This window comes from Oryctolagus cuniculus, chromosome 2, assembly GCF_051225735.1.
Source record: "Oryctolagus cuniculus isolate XC-2025 breed Fujian yellow rabbit chromosome 2, ASM5122573v1, whole genome shotgun sequence".
Lineage (NCBI taxonomy): Eukaryota > Metazoa > Chordata > Mammalia > Lagomorpha > Leporidae > Oryctolagus > Oryctolagus cuniculus.
In genome coordinates, this window is record NC_142868.1 from 95,874,827 (window position 1) to 95,901,741 (window position 26,915).

The following is a 26,915-nucleotide window of genomic DNA, read 5'->3' on the forward strand; positions in this document are numbered from 1 at the left end:
GTATCATTTTTGGATGCTTCTGTAATGTTGATTGCGTTTCTTTAAAAAAAGGAGTGAAATTAACTTCAAGATGCAATGACTTTGAACAGCCTTTGTCTTGAATGTTGAACCTTTTTATTTTTTTGATGTACCAATTGTTGAACTCTTTACTTATATAGAGTCAGTCTTCTGTGTGTAAATTTAATCAAAAAGGGGACAATGGAGAATGGGACTGGGGATGAAAGAGGGAGGAGGAGAAAAGGTGGGATAGTGGATGAGAGGGTGGGTATATATTATATTCCTAAACATATACTTATGAAATGCAAGAAGTGTGTATTCTTAAATTAAAATATTTCTCTGTGGGAGTGTGTGTGAAATTCATCAGTTTGAAAAAAACAAAGAGACACACAGAAAGGCAGGGTAAAATACTTTCTGTCAATTGTCACTTCACAAATGCCTGAAGCAGTCATGGCTACGCCAGAACTATTTTGATATGACATCAACCACACAGATGGCAAAACTGAAAATAAAGTAGTAGGACACGTAAAAACAAATCAAAAGACTACATATTAAAGGAAAAATAAAACAAAATAGCAAAACATAGGAGAAAATACTGGCAAACTTAGTATGAGTTAGGGAATACTACAAAGAACATACAGAAACCAAAAGCAAATATAATAAAAATGGACAAATTTAACAATACTTCTTTTGTGAGCACTTAGACTTGGTTATAATACAACTCATTCTGAAAGAGGTCCTGCATAGGAAGTTAGTGCACAGTGATTCTTGTTGTTAATTTAACAATTAGCACTCTTATATGACGTCAGTGATCAGCCAAAGCTCTTGACATGAACTGACTAGGATATGTGGGGAAAAGGGAACACATAAATTGTTTTTAGGAATATAAAGTGGTACATCTGTGGGGAGCAACTCGGACTAGACTGTTACTGGAATTAAGACTTATTCTATGCATCTGCTCTCCCACAATATGGCGCTGGGAGAGGAGGAAACAGCTTCTACTCAGCTGCCTCCAGTTCAACCAATAAACAGCAGGAGCTGCTCCTGATTGGAGGAGAGCAGCGTACTCGGCGTGTGGGTAGCAGAGTTGGGATTGGTGGAAGAGGACTATAAAGGAGGAGAGAGACAACATGCACCAGGAACATCTAAGGGGAACACCTGAGGAACATCTGAGCAGCACCCGAGAGAGCCGGCCGGCGGTGTGCCGCTCCCCTGCGGAAGTGGGGAAAGTGGCAGGGGGAACCGCCCTTCCACGGAGGTGGAAGGGTCGGTAGCCAACCCGGGAAGAACCAGCAGCAAACCCGGGGAGGGCCGAGCAGACGAAAGAACAACGCAGGGTCCTGTGTTGTTCCTCCACGAAGAGGGGGAGCGACAACATCTACTATGGAAAACACGATAGAGGAGTCTCGAAATATGGAACAAATGACAAAGCAATCCAACTAATGGATGTGTATCCAAAAGAAATAAAATCACTATCTCAGAAATATACCTGCACATCAATGTTCACATAAACATTACTCACAGGAAAAAGATATGGAAGTAACTACATTGTCTGTCAACAGATGAAAAGAGAGAACATTATATACATACACAATGGAATCACATTCAACCTTAAAAAAATTCTGATGTTTTGTGCCAATATGTATACTAAGGTATGAATATGTACATTAGGCTGCTTGATGTAATACAGAGAAAAATAAATGCCACTTATGTGTGGAATCTAAGGAAGTCAGTCATAAGCACAGAATATAATGTGGGTTGCTAGTTGAATGACACATTTGCATAAGGAGACAAATTAACATTAAGATATAATATAGAGCCCAGTACTGATATGAATACAATATTATATACAATGTGTTAAAATCTGAAATATGTTTTAAAAACTATGTAAGGTGATGGGTATTAGTTGATTGTCCTAATCATTTCATAACATATATGTACAAGGGGACATCAAAAGGTTTTTGATAATGGGCTTAAAATATAATATGTATATTCCATATACTTGTAAAAGTCCCCACATACCAAACAGTCAAGTTGCAGGCCTTGAATGTATACAAATTTTGTCTGTCAATTATACTCCGATAATCTTTTAAATCTTTTAAATCACCCTATATCAAAATAAAAATTAAAATTAACTTAGGAATCCAGGCTAATATCTGTGGAGTGGGAAGGTTATCATGGAACATAAATAGTTTTTAAATCACTCATAAATGTGACCAGTTAAAATTTGTATTTTGAAAGTTCAGAGACAGGTGACAGCCTGTCCACAGAATGTGCAAGGCTAAGATGACATCCAAGTATCAACGTACAGTGTCCTCCTGCCATTCCTCCCCATAGCCTACAAAAACCTGAGCCAAATATTCTTAGAATGAGCTACGCTGAGGCCCTGCTTCTCAGAAATCAGAAAACAAGGGGAATGAAGTCAGCCCTGGAAAAAATAAGTGAGGACTCCATGAAGGACTGCTCTTCACCCGCATGAACCCCACACATACAGGGTCTGGGTTCTCCCTGGTGTCCATCACGTGCTCACTGCACAATCTGGGAAGACGGGGGATGCCACCAACACTGGTTCTCTGAAATGGCTCCCAGCCGACAATGGGCTGCAAGGAGACAGGATTCCAGGAGTCCCAGCTGCCAGCCCAGCCCGGACACCGTAGACCAGAGTGGGCCGAGGGAAGGGCCGCGCCAGCAAGGAGATTCCCAGAGAGGACCCTGGGGAGGCCCGCCTCAGACCAGCCTTCTCCACAACTTTCCCCAACTCCTCCTTCCCCATATCTGCCTGCCGGGACTCTCACACTCACATTACAGCTTCTGAGGGGAGCGGTGTCCCGACGCTGAGCTACACCGGAATTCAGTAAACACCAGAGGCCCCGCCTTGGACCTCTGTCCATTGTGACACTAGAAGACTGTTATGGCGTCAAGATCTTGTGTGATTACGTAGCATTCACGCCCCATGCCTGATTGGACAGTGTGGATATCCATTAGCATGCACACCTTACCAAAGTCGCAATCAACATCCTCCATAGTGCTGCAAATAACTTCAGATCTTGCTGGATGGGAAAAATAAGAGGTGAGTCCTGCGTTCTGTTCTGAAACTGTGTCCTGCCACCGGGGGTTTTCACCTCCCTGGTCCACCACCTGCTGGCCCACTCCTGCCTCCACGGTCTCTCCTGCGAGGATCCTTCCTGGGCTCGCAGTAACTTGCTTCAGATCAGTGACAATTTAAAGGCTGTTTATTAGATCCTGAGCATTTTTCATCATATGTGTGATGCACTTTTCAGTTTAGTATTTTTTTATATTGCTTTAAAGAACGTTTAAAGACACATAATTTAATCCTTTTGTTTCCATTTCTCTTGTGGATTTTTTCTAGTCTGCCTATTGTCCTTTAATATTATTTTTTTAAATCTTTTATTTAGTGAATATAAATTTCCAAAGTATGACTCATGTGTTACAATGGCTTCCCCCCCATACCGTCCCTCCCACCCACAACCCTTCCCTTTCCCACTCCCTCTCCCCTTCCATTCACATCAAGATTCATTTTCGATTATCTTAATATACAGAAGATCAGCTTAGTATACCTTAAGTAAGGATTTCAACAGTTTGCTCCCACACAGAAACATAAAGTGAAAAATAATAGATGATTTTTTTTAAATGATGATGAAATCAGATCAGACCTATTGTCATGTTTAATCCCAGTGAGAGTCAAGTTGGGAATTGATAACTTTCTTTCTTTTTTTTTTTTTTTTTTTACAGAAGATCAGTTTAGTGTACATTAAGCAAAGATTTCAGTCGTTTGCACCCCCATAGAAACACAAAGTGAAATATACTGTTTGAGTACTCGTTATAGCATTAAGCCTCAGTGTACAGCACGTTAAGGACAGAGATCCTACATGAGGAGTAAGTGCACAGTGACTCCTGTTGTTGACTTTACCAATTGACACTCCTGTCTATGGCATCAGTAATCTCCCTATGCACCAGTTATGAGTTTCCAAGGCTATGGAAGCCCCTTGAGTTCTCCGACTCTTATCTTGTTTAGACATGGTCATAGTCAAAGTGGAGGTTCTCTCCTCCCTTCAGAGAAAGGCACCTCCCTCTTTAAAGACCTGTTCTTTCCACTGGGATCTCACTCACAGAGATCTTTTTGCCAGAGTGTCTTGGCTTTCCATGCCTGAAATACTCTCATGGGCTTTTCAGCCAGATCCGAGTGCCTTTAGGGCTGATTCTGAGGCCAGAGTGCTATTTAGGACATCCGCCATTCTATGAGTCTGCTGAGTATCTCACTTCCCATGTTGGATCACTCTCCCCTTTATTTATTCTATCGGTTGGTGTTAGCAGATACTAGACTTGTTTATGTGCTCCCTTTGACTCTTAGTCCTTTCATTATGATCAATTGTGAACTGAAATTGATCACTTGGAGTAGTGAGATGGCATTGGCACATGCCACCTTGATGGGATTGAATTGGAATCCCCTGGTATGTTTCTAACTCTACCATTTGGGGCAAGTCAGCTTGAGCATGTCCCAAATTATACATCTCTTCCCTCTCTTATTCCCACTCTTATGTTTAACAGGGATCACATTTCAGTTAATTTTCAACACTTAAGAATAACTGTGTGATAATTACAGTATTAAACCAGTCATATTAAGTAGAACAGACAAAAAAAAATACTATGAGGGATAATGTATTAAGTTGTCCATTAGCAGTCAGGGCTATGCTGATCAAGTCACCATTTCTCATAGTGTCCATTTCACTTCAGGAGTTTCCTTTTTGGTGTTCAGTCAGTTGTCACCGATCAGGGAGAACATATGGTATTTGTCCCTTTGGGACTGGCTTACTTCACTCAGCATGATGTGTTCCAGATTCCTCCATTTTGTTGCAAATGACTGGATTTCGTTGTTTCTTACTGCGGTATAGTACTCTAAAGAATACATATCCCATAATTTCTTTATCCAGTCTACCGTTGATGGGCATTTAGGTTGGTTCCAGGTCTTGGCTATTGTGAATTGTGCTGCAATAAACATTAGGGTGCAGACCGCTTTTTTGTTTATCAATTTAAACTCCTTTGGGTAAATTCCAAGGAGTGGGATGGCTGGGTCGAACGGTAGGGTTATCTTCAGGTTTCTGAGGAATCTCCAGACTGACTTCCATAGTGGCTTGACCAGTTTGCATTCCCACCAACAGTGGGTTAGTGTCCCTTTTTCCCCACATCCTCGCCAGCATCTGTTGTTGGTAGATTTCTGCATGTGAGGCATTCTAACCGGGGTGAGGTGAAACCTCATTGTGGTTTTGATTTGCATTTCCCTGATTGCTAGTGACCTTGAACATTTTTTCATGTGCCTGTTGGCCATTTGGATTTCCTCTTTTGAAAAATGTCTATTGAGGTCCTTGGCCCATCTCTTAATTGGGTAGTTGGTTTTGTTTTTGTGGAGTTTCTTGATCTCTTTGTAGATTCTGGTTATTAACCCTTTATCTGTTGCATAGTTTGCAAATATTTTTTCCCATTCTGTCGGTTGTCTCTTCACTCTCCTGACTGTTTCTTTTGCAGTACAGAAACTTCTCAATTTGATGCAATCCCAATAGTTGATTTTGGTTTTGACTGTCTGTGCCTCCCGGGTCTTTTCCAGAAATTCTTTGCCTGTGCCAATATCTTGAAGGGTTTCTCCAATGTTCTCTAATAACTTAATGGTGTCAGGACGTAGATTTAGGTCTTTAATCCACGTTGAGTGGATTTTTGTGTAAGGTGTAAGGTAGGGGTCTTGCTTCATGCTTCTGCACGTGGAAATCCAATTTTCCCAGCACCATTTATTGAATAGACTGTCCTTGCTCCAGGAATTAGTTTTAGATCCTTGATCAAATATAAGTTGGCTGTAGATGTTTGGGTTGATTTCTGGTGTTTCAATTCTGTTCCATTGGTCTATCCATCTGTTTCTGTACCAGTACCATGCTGTTTTGATTACAACTGCCCTGTAGTATGTCCTGAAGTCTGGTATTGTGATGCCTCCGGCTTTGTTTTTGTTGTACAAGATTGCTTTAGCTATTCGAGGTCTCTTGTGCCTCCATATGAATTTCAGCATGATTTTTTCTAGATCTGCGAAGAAGGTCTTTGGTATCTTGATTGGGATTGCATTGAATCTATAAATTGCTTTTGGGAGAATGGACATTTTGATGATGTTGATTCTTCCAATCCATGAGCATGGAAGATTTTTCCATTTCTTGGTATCCTCTTCTATTTCTTTCTTTAAGGTTTTGTAGTTTTCATCGTAGAGATCCTTAACGTCCTTGGTTAAATTTATTCCAAGGTATCTGATTGTTTTTGTAGCTATTGTGAATGGGATTGATCTTAGCAGCTCTTTCTCAGTCATGGCATTGCTTGTGTATACAAAGGCTGTTGATTTTTGTGCATTGATTTTATATCCTGCCACTTTGCCAAACTCCTCTATGAGTTCCAATAGTCTCTTAGTAGAGTTCTTTGGATCCTCTAAGTACAGAATCATATCGTCTGCAAAGAGGGATAGTTTGACTTCTTCCTTCTTGATTTGTATTCCTTTGATTTCTTTTTCTTGTCTGATGGCTCTGGCTAAAACTTCCAGAACTATGTTAAATAGCAGTGGTGAGAGTGGGCATCCCTGCCTGGTGCCAGATTTCAGTGGAAATGCTTCCAACTTTTCCCCATTCAATAGGATGCTGGCTGTGGGTTTTTTATAAATTGCTTTGATTATATTGAGGAATGTTCCTTCTATACCCAATTTGCTTAGAGTTTTCATCATGAAAGGGTGTTGAATTTTATCAAATGCTTTCTCTGCATCAATTGAGATAATCATATGGCTTTAATATTATTTTTATTTGTTTCTTCCAGATTCATAATAATGAGTGAATTTTATGATCTTCCTAGTAATCTCATTATCAGTTATATTTGTTTCTAGATTTTTATCGATTATCTGCATACAAACATCATGCAATGCATTCATGTTTTGTTACATAGAAGTTTATCCTTACAACTTATGTTTGCCTCTTGCTGTATTATTTCCATGACTACTCTTGCAGTAGAAAGTTGAAGAGAGAAAGTGCAAGCATTGTCTAAGTTTACTCCTAGGAAAAAAATCTTTCAATAATTGTGTATTAGTTATGTAGCTTGTTGTAGGTTCCTTTTGCTCTTGATCATGCAATGGAGTCACTGACTTTTTTTCCTATTCTGCTAGCAGTTTTATTTTTTACTAGATGCTGAACTTTACTCAATGCATTTCAACATATAATCTACAAAATCATGTGATTTTCTTTTATTGTTTACTACCTGGATGCCTTGCATGGAAATCTTAACCACTGTTATATTTCTATTACATCTTGCTTGCTATTGATATGTTTTCTTAAGTGATTTCTTTTATTATATTGATATTTTGCTTAAGTTACTTGTAGCTGTGTTTATGAAAGGGATGCTTAAAAAAAGTAAGTTCTGGTTCATTTGCATCATCTTTAATGTAAAGATGGTTTCCCAAAAGAAATTTTTAAAAATTCTCTGCTTATTTCCACTTTGAATATGTCTGGGAAATGTAATTTATATGTTACTTTTTGAAAGTTTTGGGAATTCTCTAAGTCTGTACCTGAAATTTAGACTTGTGAGACTTTTTTCATGATTGGTTGGAGTTTTCAAAATGTGATTCAACTTATTTAGTTTATATAGGAGTTTTGCTATTTTGTACTTTTGTTTTGGAAAGTTGATTTTCAAAATACAGTGAATTTTGAACTCTGTAGTCATGTTTTTACTCCTAAGGTTTTCATACATTTCTCCTTATATCTTGGTAAAAGCTTATAATCTCTAGAAAAGGATGATTTCCTTTAACTCATGAAACATGTTGTTCCATTTTTTTCTTAAATGCTTTGCTAACATTTTTCTTAAAAAAGCACGTCCTTGTTTATTTGTGGTACTTTATATGGCACTTAATAGATATCTGCTGTAATCTTTTCCTCTTGGTTTTTTTTTTTCAATATTCTGTCACATTTTTTGATTCTTGACAAAGAAGATGTAATGATTAATTTTCAGTGTTTTATTTTTACATCATCATTTAAGGCTGTACATTATCTCCAGGCACTGATTTATCTGCATTCTCTTTATTCCCTTGTGTATTTCAAAACCCTGTATAGGCCGGCGCCGTGGCTCAATAGGCTAATCCTCCACCTTGCGGCGCCGGCACACCGGGTTCTAGTCCCGGTCGGGGCGCCGGATTCTGTCCCGGTTGCCCCTCTTCCAGGCCAGCTCTCTGCTATGGCCAGGGAGTGCAGTGGAGGATGGCCCAGGTGCTTGGGCCCTGCACCCCATGGGAGACCAGGAAAAGCACCTGGATCCTGGCTCCTGCCATCGGATCAGCGCGGTGCGCCGGCTGCAGCGGCGGCCATTGGAGGGTGAACCAACGGCAAAAGGAAGACCTTTCTCTCTCTGTCTCTCTCTCTCACTGTCCACTCTGCCTGTCAAAAATAAAAAATAAAAAAATAAAAAAAAGAAAAGAAAAGAAAAAAATTAAAAAAAAAAAAAAACCCTGTATATGCAGGCCCTGTCTGCTTCCTCATGTTTCTACCCCCATGTGCCTGCAACCATCACAGGCTTACATGTATCTCAATTTCTGCAACCCATATGTTATGATTGGTAAACTAGTGCTTCAATAATTAGACACCTTTTCTGTACTCTTGCCTAGCAATCTCAGCACATCAACTGCTACTTCCATGTCTGGAAAAGAGCTGTGGCTCCTCAAAATCTATCACATCCTCACAGAGCCATGTCTCTCCTGATTTCATCTAGAAAAGCAGGTAAAATTTTCCAGACATCCTAAGGTAGATATTCTCATTTTTACTATTGAAAACATCTGAACCATCTGGACTGCTCTGTCAGTTCTTTTTTTTCTTTATGGGGCTCTTAGTTAATTGCCAAATTGTGTTGAGGCTAATGAGATCCACATACCTGATTTTTCTATTTACTGAAGTATCCTGAATGGCAAATCTCCACTCTCACAGAGCGTATGTGAAGATGGTTTTACAAATTATATCTTTATGTAACAATATTTAAATTTTAAAATGCTCTGGAGAAAAAATAAAATAATGGATAGGCCTTAATGCAGGGGGCAAAGGTTACTTTAGTGAGAATAGTTTGAAAAACTCACGTATGGGCAATATTTGAGTTTAAAACATAATGACAGGGCTGGGAGCCAAGATGGCGGAATAGTGAGGGCGCGCACCGATAGTCCGGGAAAATTTAGTTTAATAAAAGGGGAGTTATGGTAGCCTCAGAAAAAAGAACCAAAATATTGCAGAGGAAACCCTTCTGGATTGAGTGGTCGTGAATCGGAGGACCTACTGGGAGAAAAAGGTCGCCCACCGCGCGGAAGCCGAGCCGCGGGACCGAGCTGCGCAAGCTGCAGGCTCTGCGCGCCAGTGCTCGAAGAGAGTGCGTGCCACACAGACAACAGCAGGGAGACTTGGGACGTCCAGGGCTCCGAGTCCACACATCGGCGCTGGAAGGGGAGCGGACCTGCGTGGAGAGCGTGGGAGCCCACAGTTCGGGACACCAGCGGCAGACTCAACACACCAGCGCTGGAACGCGAGGTGAGCCGAACCTCAATAGCCCGAGACACCGGCAGGCAAGCGGAGAGAGGAGACTAGAGGGAACGACCCCCGGGGGGGGAGGAGAGAGGAAAAAAAAAAAAGGTGACTGGTACGGACACGGGTTTCTCTCTCTCCGCTTACCTCTCAAGGGCGAGCAAGACAAAGAGCAGGCGCCATCTTGGACATACGTCATAAGCAGAGCGACCTCAGGTCTGCACCGGCCCTGAGCCTAGCAGAAAAACCTGACTCTGGGCGGGACAAATTAACAGGAGATTAGGACCTAGTAAATTTGTGGTGCTACTGAACTGAGACTGAAAAAAGAGATGGTGGGGGAGAGAACTCACGGAATTCACGTGAGCACTCTCCAGAGACGCTACAATTTCGTAACTTTGGCAACCCAGTGGGAGACTGAAGGAGAATTTGAGCCCACCCTGAGGGCCGAACAGATTCCCTGTGTGGTCCTTGGGAAAGAGCTTCTGATCTCTGGCTCCTGTGGGTATATCATTTGCCTGCTAACTACCTCCAACTTCGTTCAGCTGTGCAGAATAACTTCCCTTTTGAATCAAAAAAAAAAAAAAAAGAGAGAGAGAGAGAGAGAGAGGTTTACCATGCCTAACCTGGGAGTGTCACCTTTGGCACACCAAACAGAGCTCTCAGGCCACACCCATCTCAAGCCCTAAGGCTCCATCAAAAACAGATAGTCCACTTAATCTAGAGTCATAGTATAACAAGAAAAAGCACCACAGTGAAGAAACCAAATATCTCCAATATGCCAAATAACAAACACAAAAACCGAGGTAATAAAAACAAGGAAGTCACCATGACGCCCTCAAATGAAAAAGACACCCCAATTCAAGATTATGAAGATGATGAGTTAGAAGAAATGCAAGAAGCAGATCTCAAAAAATTGATAAGAACATTAAGAAGTTCTCAAAAACAAATTCTTGAACTACAGAAATCCTTAATGGACAAGATAGAAAATCTCTCTCGTGAAAATGAAATATTAAGGAGGAATCAAAATGAAACGAAACAACTAGTACAACAGGAAACTGGGATAGTGACTGAAGTGAAGAATTCAATAGATCAAATGAAAAACACAATAGAGAGCCTTACAAACAGAATGGGTGAAGCAGAAGAGAGAATATCGGACTTAGAAGACAGAGAACAGGAAAGGATACAGTCAGACCAAAGAAAAGAAGAGGAAATTAGGAATCTAAAACATATTGTTGGGAATCTTCAGGATACTATTAAAAAACCCAACATTCGGGTTCTAGGAGTTCCTGAAGGCATGGAGAGGGAGAAAGGATTAGAAGGCCTTTTTAGTGAGATATTAGCAGAAAATTTCCCAGGTTTGGAGAAGGACAGAGAAATCCTAGTACAGGAAGCCCACAGAACCCCTAATAAACACGACCAAAAGAGATCCTCACCACGACACGTTGTAATTAAACTCTCCACAGTGAAACATAAAGAAAAGATCCTAAAATGTGCAAGAGAGAAACGTCAGATTACTCTCAGAGGATCTCCAATCAGACTCACAGCTGACTTCTCATCAGAAACTCTACAAGCTAGGAGGGAATGGCGAGATATAGCCCAGGTACTAAGAGAGAACAACTGCCAGCCCAGAATATTATATCCTGCAAAGCTATCATTTGTGAATGAAGGTGAAATAAAGACTTTTCATAGCAAACAGAAATTGAAAGAATTTGTTGCCACTCGTCCAGCCCTGCAAAAGATGCTTAAAGATGTGTTACACACAGAAACACAGAAACACGGTCATCAATATGAAAGAAGGTAAAGGAAGAAAACCAAGGAAGGAAACCTCACAGCAAAAGATCACAGGGAATTCAAAGCATATATTAGAACTTATCTTTGGCAAATGGCAGGGCAAAGTTACCACTTATCATTAGTCACATTGAACGTGAATGGCCTGAACTGTCCAGTTAAAAGACACCGATTGGCTGATTGGGTTAAGGAACAAAACCCATCTATTTGCTGCTTACAAGAAACACATCTTTCCAACAAAGATCCATACAGACTGAAAGTGAAAGGCTGGAAAAAGATATACCATGCCAACAGAAATGAAAAAAGAGTGGGCGTAGCCATCTTAATTTCAGACACCATAAACTTTACCACAAAAACCGTTAAGAGAGACAAAGAGGGACACTACATAATGATTAAGGGATCAATTCAACAGGAAGATATAACAATTATCAATGTATATGCACCTAACTACAGGGCACCAGTTTATCTAAAAGATTTGTTAACGGACTTAAAGAGAGACTTAGACCCCAATACAATAGTACTGGGGACTTCAATACTCCACTCTCAGAAATAGACAGATCAATAGGACAGAAGATCAACAAGGATACAGTAGATTTAAACGACACTATAGCCCAAATGGATCTAACAGATATGTACAGAACTTTCAATCCTACAGCTAAAGACGTTACATTCCTCTCAGCAGTACATGGAACCTTCTCTAGGATTGACCACATACTAGGCCATAAAGCAAGTCTCAGCAAATTCAAAAGAATTAGAATCATACCATGCAGCTTCTCAGACCATAAAGGAATGAAGTTGGAAATTAGCAACTCAGGAATCCCTAGAGCATACGCAAACACATGGAGATTGAACAACATGCTCCTGAATGAACAATGGGTCATAGAAGAAATCAAAAGAGAAATCAAAAACTTTCTGGAAGTAAATGAGGATAACAGCACAACATACCAAAACTTATGGGACGCAGCAAAAGCAGTGTTAAGAGGAAAGTTTATATCAATAGGTGCCTACATCAAGACATTGGAAAGGCACCAAATAGATGAGCTTTCTATTCACCTCAAGGATCTAGAAAACCTACAGCAAACCAGACCCAAATCTAGTAGGAGAAGAGAAATAATTAAAATCAGAGAAGAAATCAACAGGATTGAATCAAGAAAAACATTCCAAAAAATCAGCCAAACGAGGAGCTGGTTTTTTGAAAAAATAAACAAAATTGACACCCCATTGGCCCAACTAACTAAAAAAAGAAGAGAAAAGACCCAAATCAATAAAATCAGAGATGAAAAAGGAAACGTAACAACAGACACCACAGAAATAAAAAGAATCATCAGAAATTACTACAAGGACTTGTATGCCAGCAAACAGGGAAACCTATCAGAAATGGATAGATTCCTGGACACATGCAACCTACCTAAATTGAACCAGGAAGACATCGAAAACCTAAATAGACCCATAACTGAGACAGAAATTGAAACAGTAATAAAGGCCCTCCCAACAAAGAAAAGCCCAGGAGCAGATGGATTCACTGCTGAATTCTACCAGACATTTAAAGAAGAACTAACTCCAATTCTTCTCAAACTATTCAGAACAATCGAAGAAGAGGGAATCCTCCCAAATTCTTTCTATGAAGCCAGCATCACCTTAATTCCTAAGCCGGAAAAAGATGCAGCACTGAAAGAGAATTACAGACCAATATCCCTGATGAACATAGATGCAAAAATCCTCAATAAAATTCTCGCCAATAGAATGCAACAACACATCAGAAAGATCATCCACCCAGACCAAGTGGGATTTATCCCTGGTATGCAGGGATGGTTTAATGTGCGCAAGACAATCAATGTGATACACCACATTAATAGACTGCAGAAGAAAAACCATATGATTATCTCAATAGATGCCGAGAAAGCATTTGATAAAATACAACACCCGTTCATGATGAAAACTCTAAGCAAACTGGGTTTGGAAGGAACATTCCTCAATACAATCAAAGCAATCTATGAAAAACCCACAGCCAGCATCCTATTGAATGGGGAAAAGTTGGAAGCATTTCCACTGAGATCTGGGACCAGACAGGGATGTCCACTCTCACCACTGCTATTCAATATATTTCTGGAGGTTCTAGCCAGAGCTATTAGGCAAGAAAAAGAAATTAAAGGGATACAAATTGGGAAGGAAGAACTCAAACTATCCCTCTTTGCAGATGACATGATTCTTTATTTAGGGGACCCAAAGAACTCTACTAAGAGACTATTGGAACTCATAGAAGATTTTGGCAAAGTAGCAGGGTATAAAATCAATGCACAAAAATCAACAGCCTTTGTATACACAGACAATGCCATGGCTGAGGAAGAACTTCTAAGATCAATCCCATTCACAATAGCTACAAAAACAATCAAATACCTTGGAATAAACTTAACCAAGGACGTTAAAGATCTCTACGATGAAAATTACAAAACCTTAAAGGAAGAAATAGAAGAGGATACCAAGAAATGGAAAAATCTTCCATGCTCATGGATTGGAAGAATCAATATCATCAAAATGTCCATTCTCCCAAAAGCAATTTATAAATTCAATGCAATACCAATCAAGATACCGAAGACCTTCTTCTCAGATCAGGAAAAATTGGTGCTGAAATTCATATGGAGGCACAAGAGACCTCAAATAGGTAAAGCAGTCTTGTACAACAAAAACAAAGCTGGAAGCATCTCAATACCAGATTTCAGGACATACTACAGGGCAGTTGTAATCAAAACAGCATGGTACTGGTACAGAAACAGATGGATAGACCAATGGAACAGAATTGAAACACCAGAAATCAACCCAAACATCTACAGCCAACTTATATTTGATCAAGGATCTAAAACCAATTCCTGGAGCAAGGACAGTCTATTCAATAAATGGTGCTGGGAAAACTGGATTTCCACGTGCAGAAGCATGAAGCAAGACCCCTACCTTACACCTTACACAAAAATCCACTCAACATGGATTAAAGACCTAAATCTACGACCTGACACCATCAAGTTACTAGAGAACATTGGAGAAACCCTTCAAGATATTGGCACAGGCAAAGAGTTTCTCGAAAAGACCCGGGAGGCACAGGCAGTCAAAGCCAAAATCAACTATTGGGATTGCATCAAATTGAGAAGTTTCTGTACTGCAAAAGAAACAGTCAGGAGAGTGAAGAGACAACCGACAGAATGGGAAAAAATATTTGCAAACTATGCAACAGATAAAGGGTTAATAACCAGAATCTACAAAGAGATCAAGAAACTCCACAAAAACAAAACCAACAACCCACTTAAGAGATGGGCCAAGGACCTCAATAGACATTTTTCAAAAGAGGAAATCCAAATGGCCAACAGGCACATGAAAAAATGTTCAAGGTCACTAGCAATCAGGGAAATGCAAATCAAAACCACAATGAGGTTTCACCTCACCCCGGTTAGAATGGCTCACATTCAGAAATCTACCAACAACAGATGCTGGCGAGGATGTGGGGAAAAAGGGACACTAACCCACTGTTGGTGGGAATGCAAACTGGTCAAGCCACTATGGAAGTCAGTCTGGAGATTCCTCAGAAACCTGAAGATAACCCTACCGTTCGACCCAGCCATCCCACTCCTTGGAATTTACCCAAAGGAATTTAAATTGGCAAACAAAAAAGCGGTCTGCAGCCTAATGTTTATTGCAGCTCAATTCACAATAGCTAAGACCTGGAACCGACCTAAATGCCCATCAACGGTAGACTGGATAAAGAAATTATGGGATATGTACTCTTTAGAATACTATACCGCAGTAAGAAACAACGAAATCCAGTCATTTGCAACAAAATGGAGGAATCTGGAACACATGATGCTGAGTGAAATAAGCCAATCCCAAAGGGACAAATACCATATGTTCTCCCTGATTGGTGACAACTGACTGAACACCAAAAAGGAAACCTCCTGAAGTGAAATGGACACTATGGGAAACGGTGACTTGATCAGCATAGCCCTGACTGTTAATGGACAACTTAATACATTATCCCTCTTAGTAGTTTTTTTGTCTGTTCTACTTAATACGACTGGTTTAATTCTGTAATTAATACACAGTTATTCTTAAGTGTTAAAAATTAACTGAAATGTGATCCCTGTTAAACATAAGAGTGGGAATAAGAGAGGGAAGAGATGTATAATTTGGGACATGCTCAAGCTGACTTGCCCCAAATGGTAGAGTTAGAAACATACCAGGGGATTCCAATTCAATCCCATCAAGGTGGCATGTGCGAATGCCATCTCACTACTCCAAGTGATCAATTTCAGTTCACAATTGATCATAATGAAAGGACTAAGAGTCAAAGGGAGCACATAAACAAGTCTAGTACCTGCTAACACTAACCGATGGAATAAATAAAGGGGAGAGTGATCCAACATGGGAAGTGAGATACTCAGCAGACTCATAGAATGGCGGATGTCCTAAATAGCACTCTGGCCTCAGAATCAGCCCTAAAGGCACTCGGATCTGGCTGAAAAGCCCATGAGAGTATTTCAGGCATGGAAAGCCAAGACACTCTGGCAAAAGACCTCTGTGAGTGAGATCCCAGTGGAAAGAACAGGTCTTCAAAGAAGGAGGTACCTTTCTCTGAAGGGAGGAGAGAACCTCCACTTTGACTATGACCTTGTCCAAACAAGATAAGAATCGGAGAACTCAGAGGGCTTCCATAGCCTTGGAAACTCATGACTGGAGCATAGGGAGATTACTGATGCCATAGACAGGAGTGTCAATTGGTAAAGCTAACAACAGGAGTCACTGTGCACTTACTCCTCATGTAGGATCTCTGTCCTTAATGTGCTTTGCATTGAGATTTAATGCTATAATGAGTACTCAAACAATATATTTCACTTTGTGTTTCTATGGGGGTGCAAACTGTTGAAATCTTTACTTAATGTATACTAAACTGATCCTCTGTAAAAAAAAAAAAAAAAGAAAGAAATTATCAGTTCCCAACTTGACTCTCACTGGGATTAAGCATGACAATAGGTCTGATCTGATTTCATCATCATTTAAAAAAAATCATCTATTATTTTTCACTTTATGTTTCTGTGTGGGAGCAAACTGTTGAAATCCTTACTTAATGTATACTAAGCTGATCTTCTGTATATTAAGATAATCGAAAATGAATCTTGATGTGAATGGAAGGGGAGAGGGAGTGGGAAAGGGGAGGGTTGTGGATGGGAGGGACGGTATGTGGGGGAAGCCATTGTAATCCATAAATCGTACTTTGGAAATTTATATTCATTAAATAAAAGTTAAAAAAAAATTTAACCGCACATTAATTACACTTATTGTTGTCTAGACCATATATCTATAAACCTCAGAGAATATTTGTTTTATAATGCTATCTGAACATATATATTATTGTAGTAATGTTCTGCTAAAAAGAAAACCTTCCCTTGTCATCTGGGAATATCAGTAATTCTAAACTATGGTTACTAATTGAAAGATGGAAGACAGGATTAATAAAAATTACTACTTGAGTTTTTCTCCAATTGCGACAACTCAATGACAAGGACTCCCAAGAATATGATGCCTTGTGTAATTAAAGATTGGACTAATTATGCCATTTAATCCAAGAATTTCATTTCTAGGAATATATGCTAGGGGAACAAAAGGAGTAGACCACAAGCACATCTGCACATTTTGTTTCATACAATGTTGCTTGTAATGACAATAAATCAACAAATAAATAGGGAAAAAATGGGAGGTGGACATTCAAATTTCCATCAGAAATGGATTAGGTAGTTAATTATGGTACATTTAACAAGATTGGTCTCCTAATGTGGTCTCAGCAATTACTCAGTGTCGAAGAGATAGGTAGTCCCTTAAAACACCAGAGACATAAAAAAGATCTCTATGCTTGAAATTCACCTGTAAATTCTCATTTTATTTTTATTTAATTACTTGAAAAACTAATAAAATCTAAAATATACACAGTATATATTCACATATTACATACAATGAGTATTTCAAAAAGTTTGAGGAGGAAATTCAAAGAGAAGTTTATTTTTGTGCAAGAAAATTTTCATCCATTCATATAAAGAATCTTTAAACACACATGGAAAATGTGTATTATAAATATCTATACATCTATTTCAAGTTTTTTTCTAAATCTAAATCATTAAATCCATTTCATGTGAAGTTTTTGAAGTAGCATTATACATATTGTTTTGAAATATGTAGGTATTTTGCATTGGATTAATAAAGTGAATTATTATCATACACATAAATTTGCACATTTTTAAGAAGTAGGACTTTTTAAATCTATTTTCTCAATAGTCATTGTCATTGACTATAATCACATTGATTACATTTTTCTTCATCTTCCAACCTAATCATCTTTTATCCTTTGATTATACTCCCACATTTTTCTTTCTTTTATAAAGATCATTAAATATGTTGTTTTGATTCTTCAACTTAAATGAAATCTTCCTAGCTTCCTTACTGAAAGCTACTTCCTGTCATTATGTTTTTTTTTTTTTTGCTAACACCACTCTATTGAACCTTTATTTATTTTTTTTAACATTTATATAATGAATATAAATTTCCAAGGTATGATTTATGGATTACAATGGCTTCCCCCACATACCGTCCCTCCCACCCACTACCCTCCCCTTTCCCACTCCCTCTCCCCTTCCATTCACATCAAGATTCATTTTCGATTATCTTAATATACAGAAGATCAGCTTAGTATACATTAAGTAAGGGTTTCAACAGTTTGCTCTCACACAGAAACATAAAGTGAAAAATAATAGATGATTTTTTTTAATGATGATGAAATCAGATCAGACCTATTGTCATGTTTAATCCCAGTGAGAGTCAAGTTGGGAACTGATAATTTCTTTCTTTTTTTTTTTTTTTACAGAGGATCAGTTTAGGACACATCAAGTAAACATTTCAACAGTTTGCACCCCCATAGAAACACAAAGTGAAATATATTGTTTGAGTACTCGTTATAGCATTAAATCTCAATGCACAGCACATTAAGGACAGAGATCCTACATGAGGAGTAAGTGCACAGTGACTCCTGTTGTTAGCTTTACCAATTGACACTCCTGTCTATGGCATCAGTAATCTCCCTATGCTCCAGTCATGAGTTTCCAAGGCTATGGAAGCCCTCTGAGTTCTCCGATTCTTATCTTGTTTGGACAAGGTCATAGTCAAAGTGGAGGTTCTCTCCTCCCTTCAGAGAAAGGTACCTCCTTCTTTGAAGACCTGTTCTTTCCACTGGGATCTCACTCACAGAGGTCTTTTGCCAGAGTGTCTTGGCTTTCCATGCCTGAAATACTCTCATGGGCTTTTCAGCCAGATCCGAATGCCTTTAGGGCTGATTCTGAGGCCAGAGTGCTATTTAGGACATCCGCCATTCTATGAGTCTGCTGAGTATCTCACTTCCCATGTTGGATCACTCTCCCCTTTATTTATTCCATCGGTTAGTGTTAGCAGGTACTAGACTTGTTTATGTGCTCCCTTTGACTCTTAGTCCTTTCATTATGATCAATTGTGAACTGAAATTGATCACTTGGAGTAGTGAGATGGCATTGGCACATGCCACCTTGATGGGATTGAATTGGAATCCCCTGGTATGTTTCTAACTCTACCATTTGGGGCAAGTCAGCTTGAGCATGTCCCAAATTATACATCTCTTCCCTCTCTTATTCCCACTCTTATGTTTAACAGGGATCACATTTCAGTTAATTTTTAACACTTAAGAATAACTGTGTATTAATTACAGAATTAAACCAGTCGTATTAAGTAGAACAGACAAAAAAACTACTAAGAGGGATAATGTATTAAGTTGTTCATTAACAGTCAGGGCTATGCTGATCAAGTCACCGTTTCCCATAGTGTCCATTTCACTTCAGGAGGTTTCCTTTTTGGTGTTCAGTCAGTTGTCACCAATCAGGGAGAACATATGGTATTTGTCCCTTTGGGATTGGCTTATTTCACTCAGCATCATGTGTTCCAGATTCCTCCATTTTGTTGCAAATGACTGGATTTCGTTGTTTCTTACTGCGGTATAGTATTCTAAAGAGTACATATCCCATAATTTCTTTATCCAGTCTACCGTTGATGGGCATTTAGGTTGGTTCCAGGTCTTAGCTATTGTGAATTGAGCTGCAATAAACATTAGGCTGCAGACCGCTTTTTTGTTTGCCAATTTAAATTCCTTTGGGTAAATTCCAAGGAGTGGGATGGCTGGGTCGAACGGTAGGGTTATCTTCAGGTTTCTGAGGAATCTCCAGACTGACTTCCATAGTGGCTTGACCAGTTTGCATTCCCACCAACAGTGGGTTAGTGTCCCTTTTTCCCCACATCCTCTCCAGCATCTGTTGTTGGTAGATTTCTGCATGTGAGCCATTCTAACCGGGGTGAGGTGAAACCTCATTGTGGTTTTGATTTGCATTTCCCTGATTGCTAGTGACCTTGAACATTTTTTCATGTGCCTGTTGGCCATTTGGATTTCCTCTTTTGAAAAATGTCTATTGAGGTCCTTGGCCCATCTCTTAATTGGGTTGTTGGTTTTGTTTTTGTGGAGTTTCTTGATCTCTTTGTAGATTCTGGTTATTAACCCTTTATCTGTTGCATAGTTTGCAAATATTTTTTCCCATTCTGTCGGTTGTCTCTTCACTCTCCTGACTGTTTCTTTTGCAGTACAGAAACTTCTCAATTTGATGCAATCCCAATAGTTGATTTTGGCTTTGACTGCCTGTGCCTCCCGGGTCTTTTCCAGAAACTCTTTGCCTGCAGAGTCAGGTTTTTCTGCTAGGCTCAGGGCCGGTGCAGACCTGAGGTCGCTCTGCTTATGACGTATGTCCAAGATGGCACCTGCTCTTTGTCTTGCTCGCCCTTGAGAGGTGAGCGGAGAGAGAGAAACCCATGTCCGTACCAGTCACCTTTTTTTTTCTCTCTCTCTCTCTCTTCCAGTTAGCCTGGTGAACTTTCCACCCCCCCCGGGGGTCGTTCCCTCTAGTCTCCTCTCTCCGCTTGCCTGCCGGTGTCTCGGGCTATTGAGGTTCGGCTCACCTCGCGTTCCAGCGCTGGTGTGTTGAGTCTGCCGCTGGTGTCCCGAACTGTGGGCTCCCACGCTCTCCACGCAGGTCCGCTCCCCTTCCAGCGCCGATGTGTGGACTCGGAGCCCTGGACGTCCCAAGTCTCCCTGCTGTTGTCTGTGAGGCACGCACTCCCCTTTGAGCCCTTGCGTGCAGACCCTGCGGCTTCCACGGCTCGGTCCCGCGGCTTGGTCCCGCGGCTCGGTCCCGCAGCTCGGCTTCCGCGTGGTGGGCGACCTTTTTCTCCCAGTAGGTCCTCCGATTCACGGCCACTCGATCCAGAAGAGTTTCCTCTGCAATATTTTCCTGGTTCTTTTTTCTGAGGCTACTGTAACTCCCCTTTTATTAAACTAAATTTTCCCGGACTATCGGTGCGCGCCCTCACTATTCCGCCATCTTGGCTCCCCACCTTTTTTTTTTTTATTGACAGGCAGAGTGGACAGTGAGAGAGAGAGAGAGAAAGGTCTTCCTTTTTGCTGTTGGTTCACCCTCCAATGGCTGCCGCAGCTGGCACACTGTGCCGGTCCAAAGCTGGGAGCCAGGTGCTTCTCCTGGTCTCCCAAACGGGTGCAGGGCCCAAGCACCTGGGCCATCCTCCACTGCCTTCCCGGGCCACAGCAGAGAGCTGGCCTGGAAGAGGGGCAACCGGGACAGAATCCAGCACCCCGACTGGGACTAGAACCCGGTGTGTCGGTGCTGCAAGGCAGAGGATTAGCCTATTGAGCCACAGCGCCGGCTCGGTTAAATGTTTGATGGAAGTAGAAATTTATATAGTATCAAAGTAACTTCACATCCTTGGTTACAGAAGGGGAATAACCATAATGGACAATGTGTCATCATCTCATTATTTAATTTGAGAAGTTTTATGTCTTTCAGTTAAGATGGTCATATATAAAGAAAGATGGAACTCTTAGTTAAATTTAAATTCAGTTAAACAGCATAAATTTTAGTATAACTGTGTTCCACACAGTATTAGGGTATCTTGTATTTTATCTGGCAGAACCACTCTTGTAGCAATACAATGTGTGATACACTTATTGCATATACACACACTCTTCCTGTCAAACATTTTTAACTTGAACTTAAAATGATTTGTCTTCCTATATCAAAGATATTTTGAGGATAGATTAAATATTAAAAGACATAATAAGAGAATCAATATGAAAAGAAGAGAATGGGAGAGGCTTTGAAACAGCTCGCCTTTGTTTCTAGCACATCAGTAAAATCTTAATGGAAATGTGGAACACTAAATGACAGAAAATGGGCAATGGGGCCAGCGCCACGGCTCACTAGGCTAATCCTTTGCCTGTGGCGCTGGTGCCTTGGATTCTAGTCCTGGTTCAGGCATCAGATTCTGTCCCAGTTGTTCCTCTTCCATTCTAGCTCTCTGCTGTGGCCCAGGAAGGCAGTGGAGGATGGCTCAAGTTGGTTGGGCCCTGCACCCACGTGGGAGACCAGGAGGAAGCACCTGGTCCTGGCTTCAGATCAGCACAGTGCGCAGGCCATAGTGGCCATTTGGAGGGTGAACCAAGGGAAGGAAGACCTTTCTCTGTCTCTCTCTCTCTCACTGTCTAACTCTGTCAAAAAAAAATATCACATACTGATATACAGAGAGCATATTCAAGATGGGAGGAATTTGATGGAAAGGAATCTTCAGTGGAAACACAACTAAAAACCATAATCCTTTCGATGTTGCTTATTCTACCAAGATGAAGAAAGGAAACTTGATTACTTGATTGCAAAGTACAACACACATTGACAGGCTAAAATGAGAAATTATGAACAATTTAAGAACCAGAATATTCCCTACTGAAGCACAAGTACATGATTTTCAGTTGATTGAACATTTAATATGTCTCATAGAGGTCTCCAGTGCTTCTGGAGTTTTCACTTTTTAAATTTCTTACAGCATTTGATCAAAATCTCGCATTTCCAAATCATATCTTAAAACAACTCATCCATTAAAATCTACTTCTACCTCAAATATTATGTTACTTAATCTCAGATCTGAGGCTTTAACGTCATGAATTGCCCCTTACTGATGGATCCTTCTCGAGGACTTCTGTAAGCTGTTGTGCTTGTTCTGGCTGGGTGGGTCACCCAAAGAGGACACCTGTGCTAGTGTAGATGAGGAGAGTGAGGCCACACACAAAGGACCTAGACAGTCAGAGTGAATTCACTGATACAATTAAGCTCCACTTTTAGTTCTGCCCCTTCATTTATGGTTTCTGGTCTCAAGGGTTTTGTTAATTTTTTTAAAAAAATTACATTCTATTATAGCATGCATAATTAGTATTTTGCCTTAATTTTAATTTATTTTTACTTGTTTTATAAAGGCAGAGACAGAGAGATAGAAGAGAGACAGAGATCTTCTGTCAGCTAATTAACACCCCAAATATCCTCAACAAGCAGGACAGACACAGAGTGAAGTCAGGAACAGGAAATCCTCTCAGTCTTTCACATGATTGGCAAAGATCTAGTGCTTGAGTCATCACCTGCAGCCTCCCAGGGTGTACTTTATCAGGAAGTGGGATAGAAAGCAAAGGAGCTGGGACTCAAACCAGGCACTCCAGTACAGCATGCAGTATCCAAAGTGGCATTTTAACTGCCGTCTCAATAACCTGACCAAAGTCCTTTTTAAAAAAATGTATTGTGTGGCTGGTGCTGTGGCATAGTGGGTAAAGCCACCGCCTGCACTGCCAGCATCCCATAAGGATGCCAGTTCAACTCTTGGCTGCTCCCTTTCTGATCCAGCGCGCTGCTATGGCTTAAACAAGCAGTGGAGGATGGCCCAAGTCCTTGGGCCCCTGCACCCACATGGGAGACCTGGAAGAAGCTCCTCTCCCCTGGCTCCTGGTTTTGAATCGGTGCAACTCCAGTCATTGTGACCAACTTGGGGGTGGGGGGTGAACCAGCAGATGGAAGACCTCTCTCTGCCTCTCCTCATCTCTCTGTGTAACTCTGACTTTCAAATAAATAAATAAATCTTTAAAAATATATTGTAATTGTAAGCTTACTCAGGAGAAAATTCATTATTGAAATTGCAAAGGTGGGCAAAAGAGACTATTTACTATGTTCTGAGTGATAAAAGCTATGGGTTCCAGAATATTATATTGAAAGATACTTACTGTCTGCATGTAGATTTTATTTGTTCACCATGCTTATCGTATCTTATTGAAGATTAAAGAAGAAGTATTTCCAATCATCCAGTATAGTTTCATTTAGACCAAGTAGCAGTCCTGGTAAATAGGATGCAGTCATAGATGTAATCTTCCAAATTTGATTCTTAAAAGTTTGCAATCCTTTCTTCCCTGTAGTGTAATCAAGGAAGCTACATAGAAGTACAGCTGCAGGTGCTCATGCAGCAAATGGAACCCAGATGTTGGATCAATTGCCTGGGTAGGAGCAACAGTCCTGGCTGTCCTACAATGCACAGTGAGGTAAGTGAAACATACAGGAGGGAACTTCAAAAAGTTCATGAAAAGTGGAGTTAAAAGTATGAGTTTATTTTGGTACAATTTTTTGGCAAAAAGACATTTTCATAACTATAGAAAATGCATAATAATGGAAAGCACATGAATTTAAAATTAGTATTGCATCAACATAAGCTCATATTTTAGTTCCATTTTATGAACATTTAAAATGTTTTAAGGATTTATTTATTTATTTGAATGAGTTAGAGAGAGAGAGAAAAAGAGAGAGCACTTCTATCTCCTGGTTCACTCTTAGATGGGAGTTATACATAACTTTTTTTTTTTTTTTGACAGGCAGAGTGGACAGTGAGAGAGAGAGACAGAGAGAGAAAGGTCTTCCTTTTGCCGTTGGTTCACCCTCCAATGGCCGCCGCTGCAGCCGGCGCACCGTGCTGATCCGATGGCAGGAGCCAGGATCCAGGTGCTTTTCCTGGTCTCCCATGGGGTGCAGGGCCCAAGCACCTGGGCCATCCTCCACTGCACTCCCTGGCCATAGCAGAGAGCTGGCCTGGAAGAGGGGCAACCGGGACAGAATCCGGCGCCCCAACCGGGACTAGAACCCGGTGTGCCGGCGCCGCAAGGTGGAGGATTAGCCTATTGAGCCACGGCGCCGGCCAGTTATACATAACTTTTAATTTTATTATTTTAGTCGTTCCTTTAGGGTCTAGGATATAGGGTTTAAATGACAAAAGTTTACATTCAAATAATATTATATTGCTTTACATAATAGAACTTTACAATATAATATTTTTAACTTTTCTCCTCTTCACCTTCATATTATTTTCTTGAATATCTAATTTTAATTTATTTCATAAACCACATGATGCACCATTATATTTTACATACTCAATTATGATTTTTTACAGAATAGCATGATTTAGGTATAATGAACCCATTGTTTGAGTGCAATTTAATGATTCTTAGTAAAGTTCTAGTATATACAGTTTATACAACTAACACGAAAATTCTTTTTTTTTTTAATAAGATTTACTCATTTATTTGAAAAGCAGAGTTACAGAGAACCAGAGGCAGAAATGGGGGAGGGATTTCCATCTGCTGGTTCACTCACCAAATGGACATGTGCATGGCCGGAGCTGTGTCAATCTGAAGCCAGGAGCCAGGAGCTTCTTCTGGGTCTCCCATGTGGGTGCAGTGGCCCAGGGACTTGGGCCATTTCCTCCTGCTTTTCCACACCATTGCAGAGAGCTGTATCTGAAGTGGAGCAGTCAGGACACAAACCAGAGCCCATATGGGATGCCAGCACTGTAGGCGGTGGCTTTACCCAATACGCCATTTCTACCACTCACAAATTCCTTTCATGCCCATTTGCAGTTCATCCCATTGCCAACTTCAATACTTGGGAACTATACATATGCTTTCTCTGTCTATAGAGTACATTTTTTATAATACAACATGTAGATTCTGTGTCTAGCTTCCTTTACCTAGCATAATGCTCCTGAAATCCATTTATGTTGTAAATTGTATTGTTGAGTAATAATTCAACTGAATAGATGTACCATAATTTATCTATCTGCCCACTGGAAAACATTTAGGTTGTTTCCATTTGAGCATTAATAAAGCTGTTATGTATATTCATATCCAGAATTTTTTGTGAATGTTAAATTTTCATTTCCCTAAGCTAAATAAACTAGAATACTACTTCTAAATTATACTCATATGGTGATGTGTGTTTATAAGACACAGCCATGATTTTTTTTTCAGAGATGATATTTCAGCTTACATTCCAACAAGTAATTTGTAGAGGTCTAGTCACTCCAAATCCTCGTTTCCACTTTATATTACCTGCATAAACTTTAGTCAGTACAATAGATTGTGGTAGTATCTCATTCTGTCTTTAATCTGTATTTCCATAAAGGCTAGTGAAGTTGTTTATTTTTCATGTACTTACTTTCTATGTGTATATACCTACCCCTTTGTGAAATGCATGTTCATTCTTTGTGCATTCTCTAATTGGACTTTTTGCTTTTCTACCAATGAGTTTAGAGTGTGCACACACACAAACACACACACACATACACATACTAGATACACGTACTTTCTGGGACATGCGATTTGAAAATGTTTTCACCCAGTTAGTAGGTAGTATTTCATCTTTTATTATAACAGTGTAAATGAATACTGAAACATTCAGCTATCATTTATGTACACAAATGATTCTCACTTCAGTCATCAGTTATTCCTATGTGTGCAAATTTTGAAGCTCTGTCATTTTGTATATATGTAAAATAATTATATATTCCTTGTCAATTGGTCATTTTGTCAATATGGAAACTTGTTTTTATCCCTAGCAATATGCCATGTTCTGAAATATATGTTGCTTCTTATCAATATATTCAGCCTTTCTTATTATGACTAGTGTTGGCAAGGTACTCTTTTTATTTTAACTTGTCTGTGTACTGTTATTTAATTTACTTTTCATTTCTTTTAGAAATTTAGCTTCTTTAGCAGATAGTTGGAGTGGATTTTTTAATTCAGTATGACAATTGATATAATAGGAATGTTTACAGCCTTTACAGTTAAGGTAAATCATCCATAAGGTACAATCCATATACATTGTACTGCCTATTTGTTGTTTATTTCTGTTTTTGCTTACAAGTTTTCTTTCTTGCTTTAGCTAATTGGGTTTATTTATTCATTGAGGATATATTTTGTCCTAGCTATTTGCTTATATACTTTAGCACTTTATTCTTTTAAAAATATGATTTTCTATGGATTAATATAACTGCATTTACCTTATCTCAGTCTATTTGTTAAACTTATTTGTTTACTTATGGGCATGCAAGGATAGAGATGAGGATGAGCAAGAGAATGAAAAAGTGAGAGTGAGAGAGCAAGAAAGTGAGAGAGAGAGGTCTTCCATCAGGTGGCTTTCATCTAAAATACCAAAAATTCTCATGGCTGGGCTGGGTCAAAAGTGGCAACTTTTGGAACTTGGAAACCTCCCAGTTTGAGGAATGGTTTTATCT

The 26,915-nt window shown here is 39.8% G+C and overlaps 1 protein-coding gene across 1 annotated transcript in view; it reads left to right on the forward strand.

Moving 5' to 3' along the window:
* Positions 1–23,890, forward strand: part of LOC100354896 (uncharacterized) — a 147,012-nt gene extending 123,122 nt beyond the window's left edge. The window contains exon 6 of the mRNA XM_089325973.1: positions 23,773–23,890. Coding sequence (XP_089182099.1) covers positions 23,773–23,777 — 5 coding nt within the window. The 3' untranslated portion in view covers positions 23,778–23,890. The remainder of the gene's footprint in view (positions 1–23,772) is intronic.
* The last annotated feature ends 3,025 nt before the right edge of the window (positions 23,891–26,915 follow it).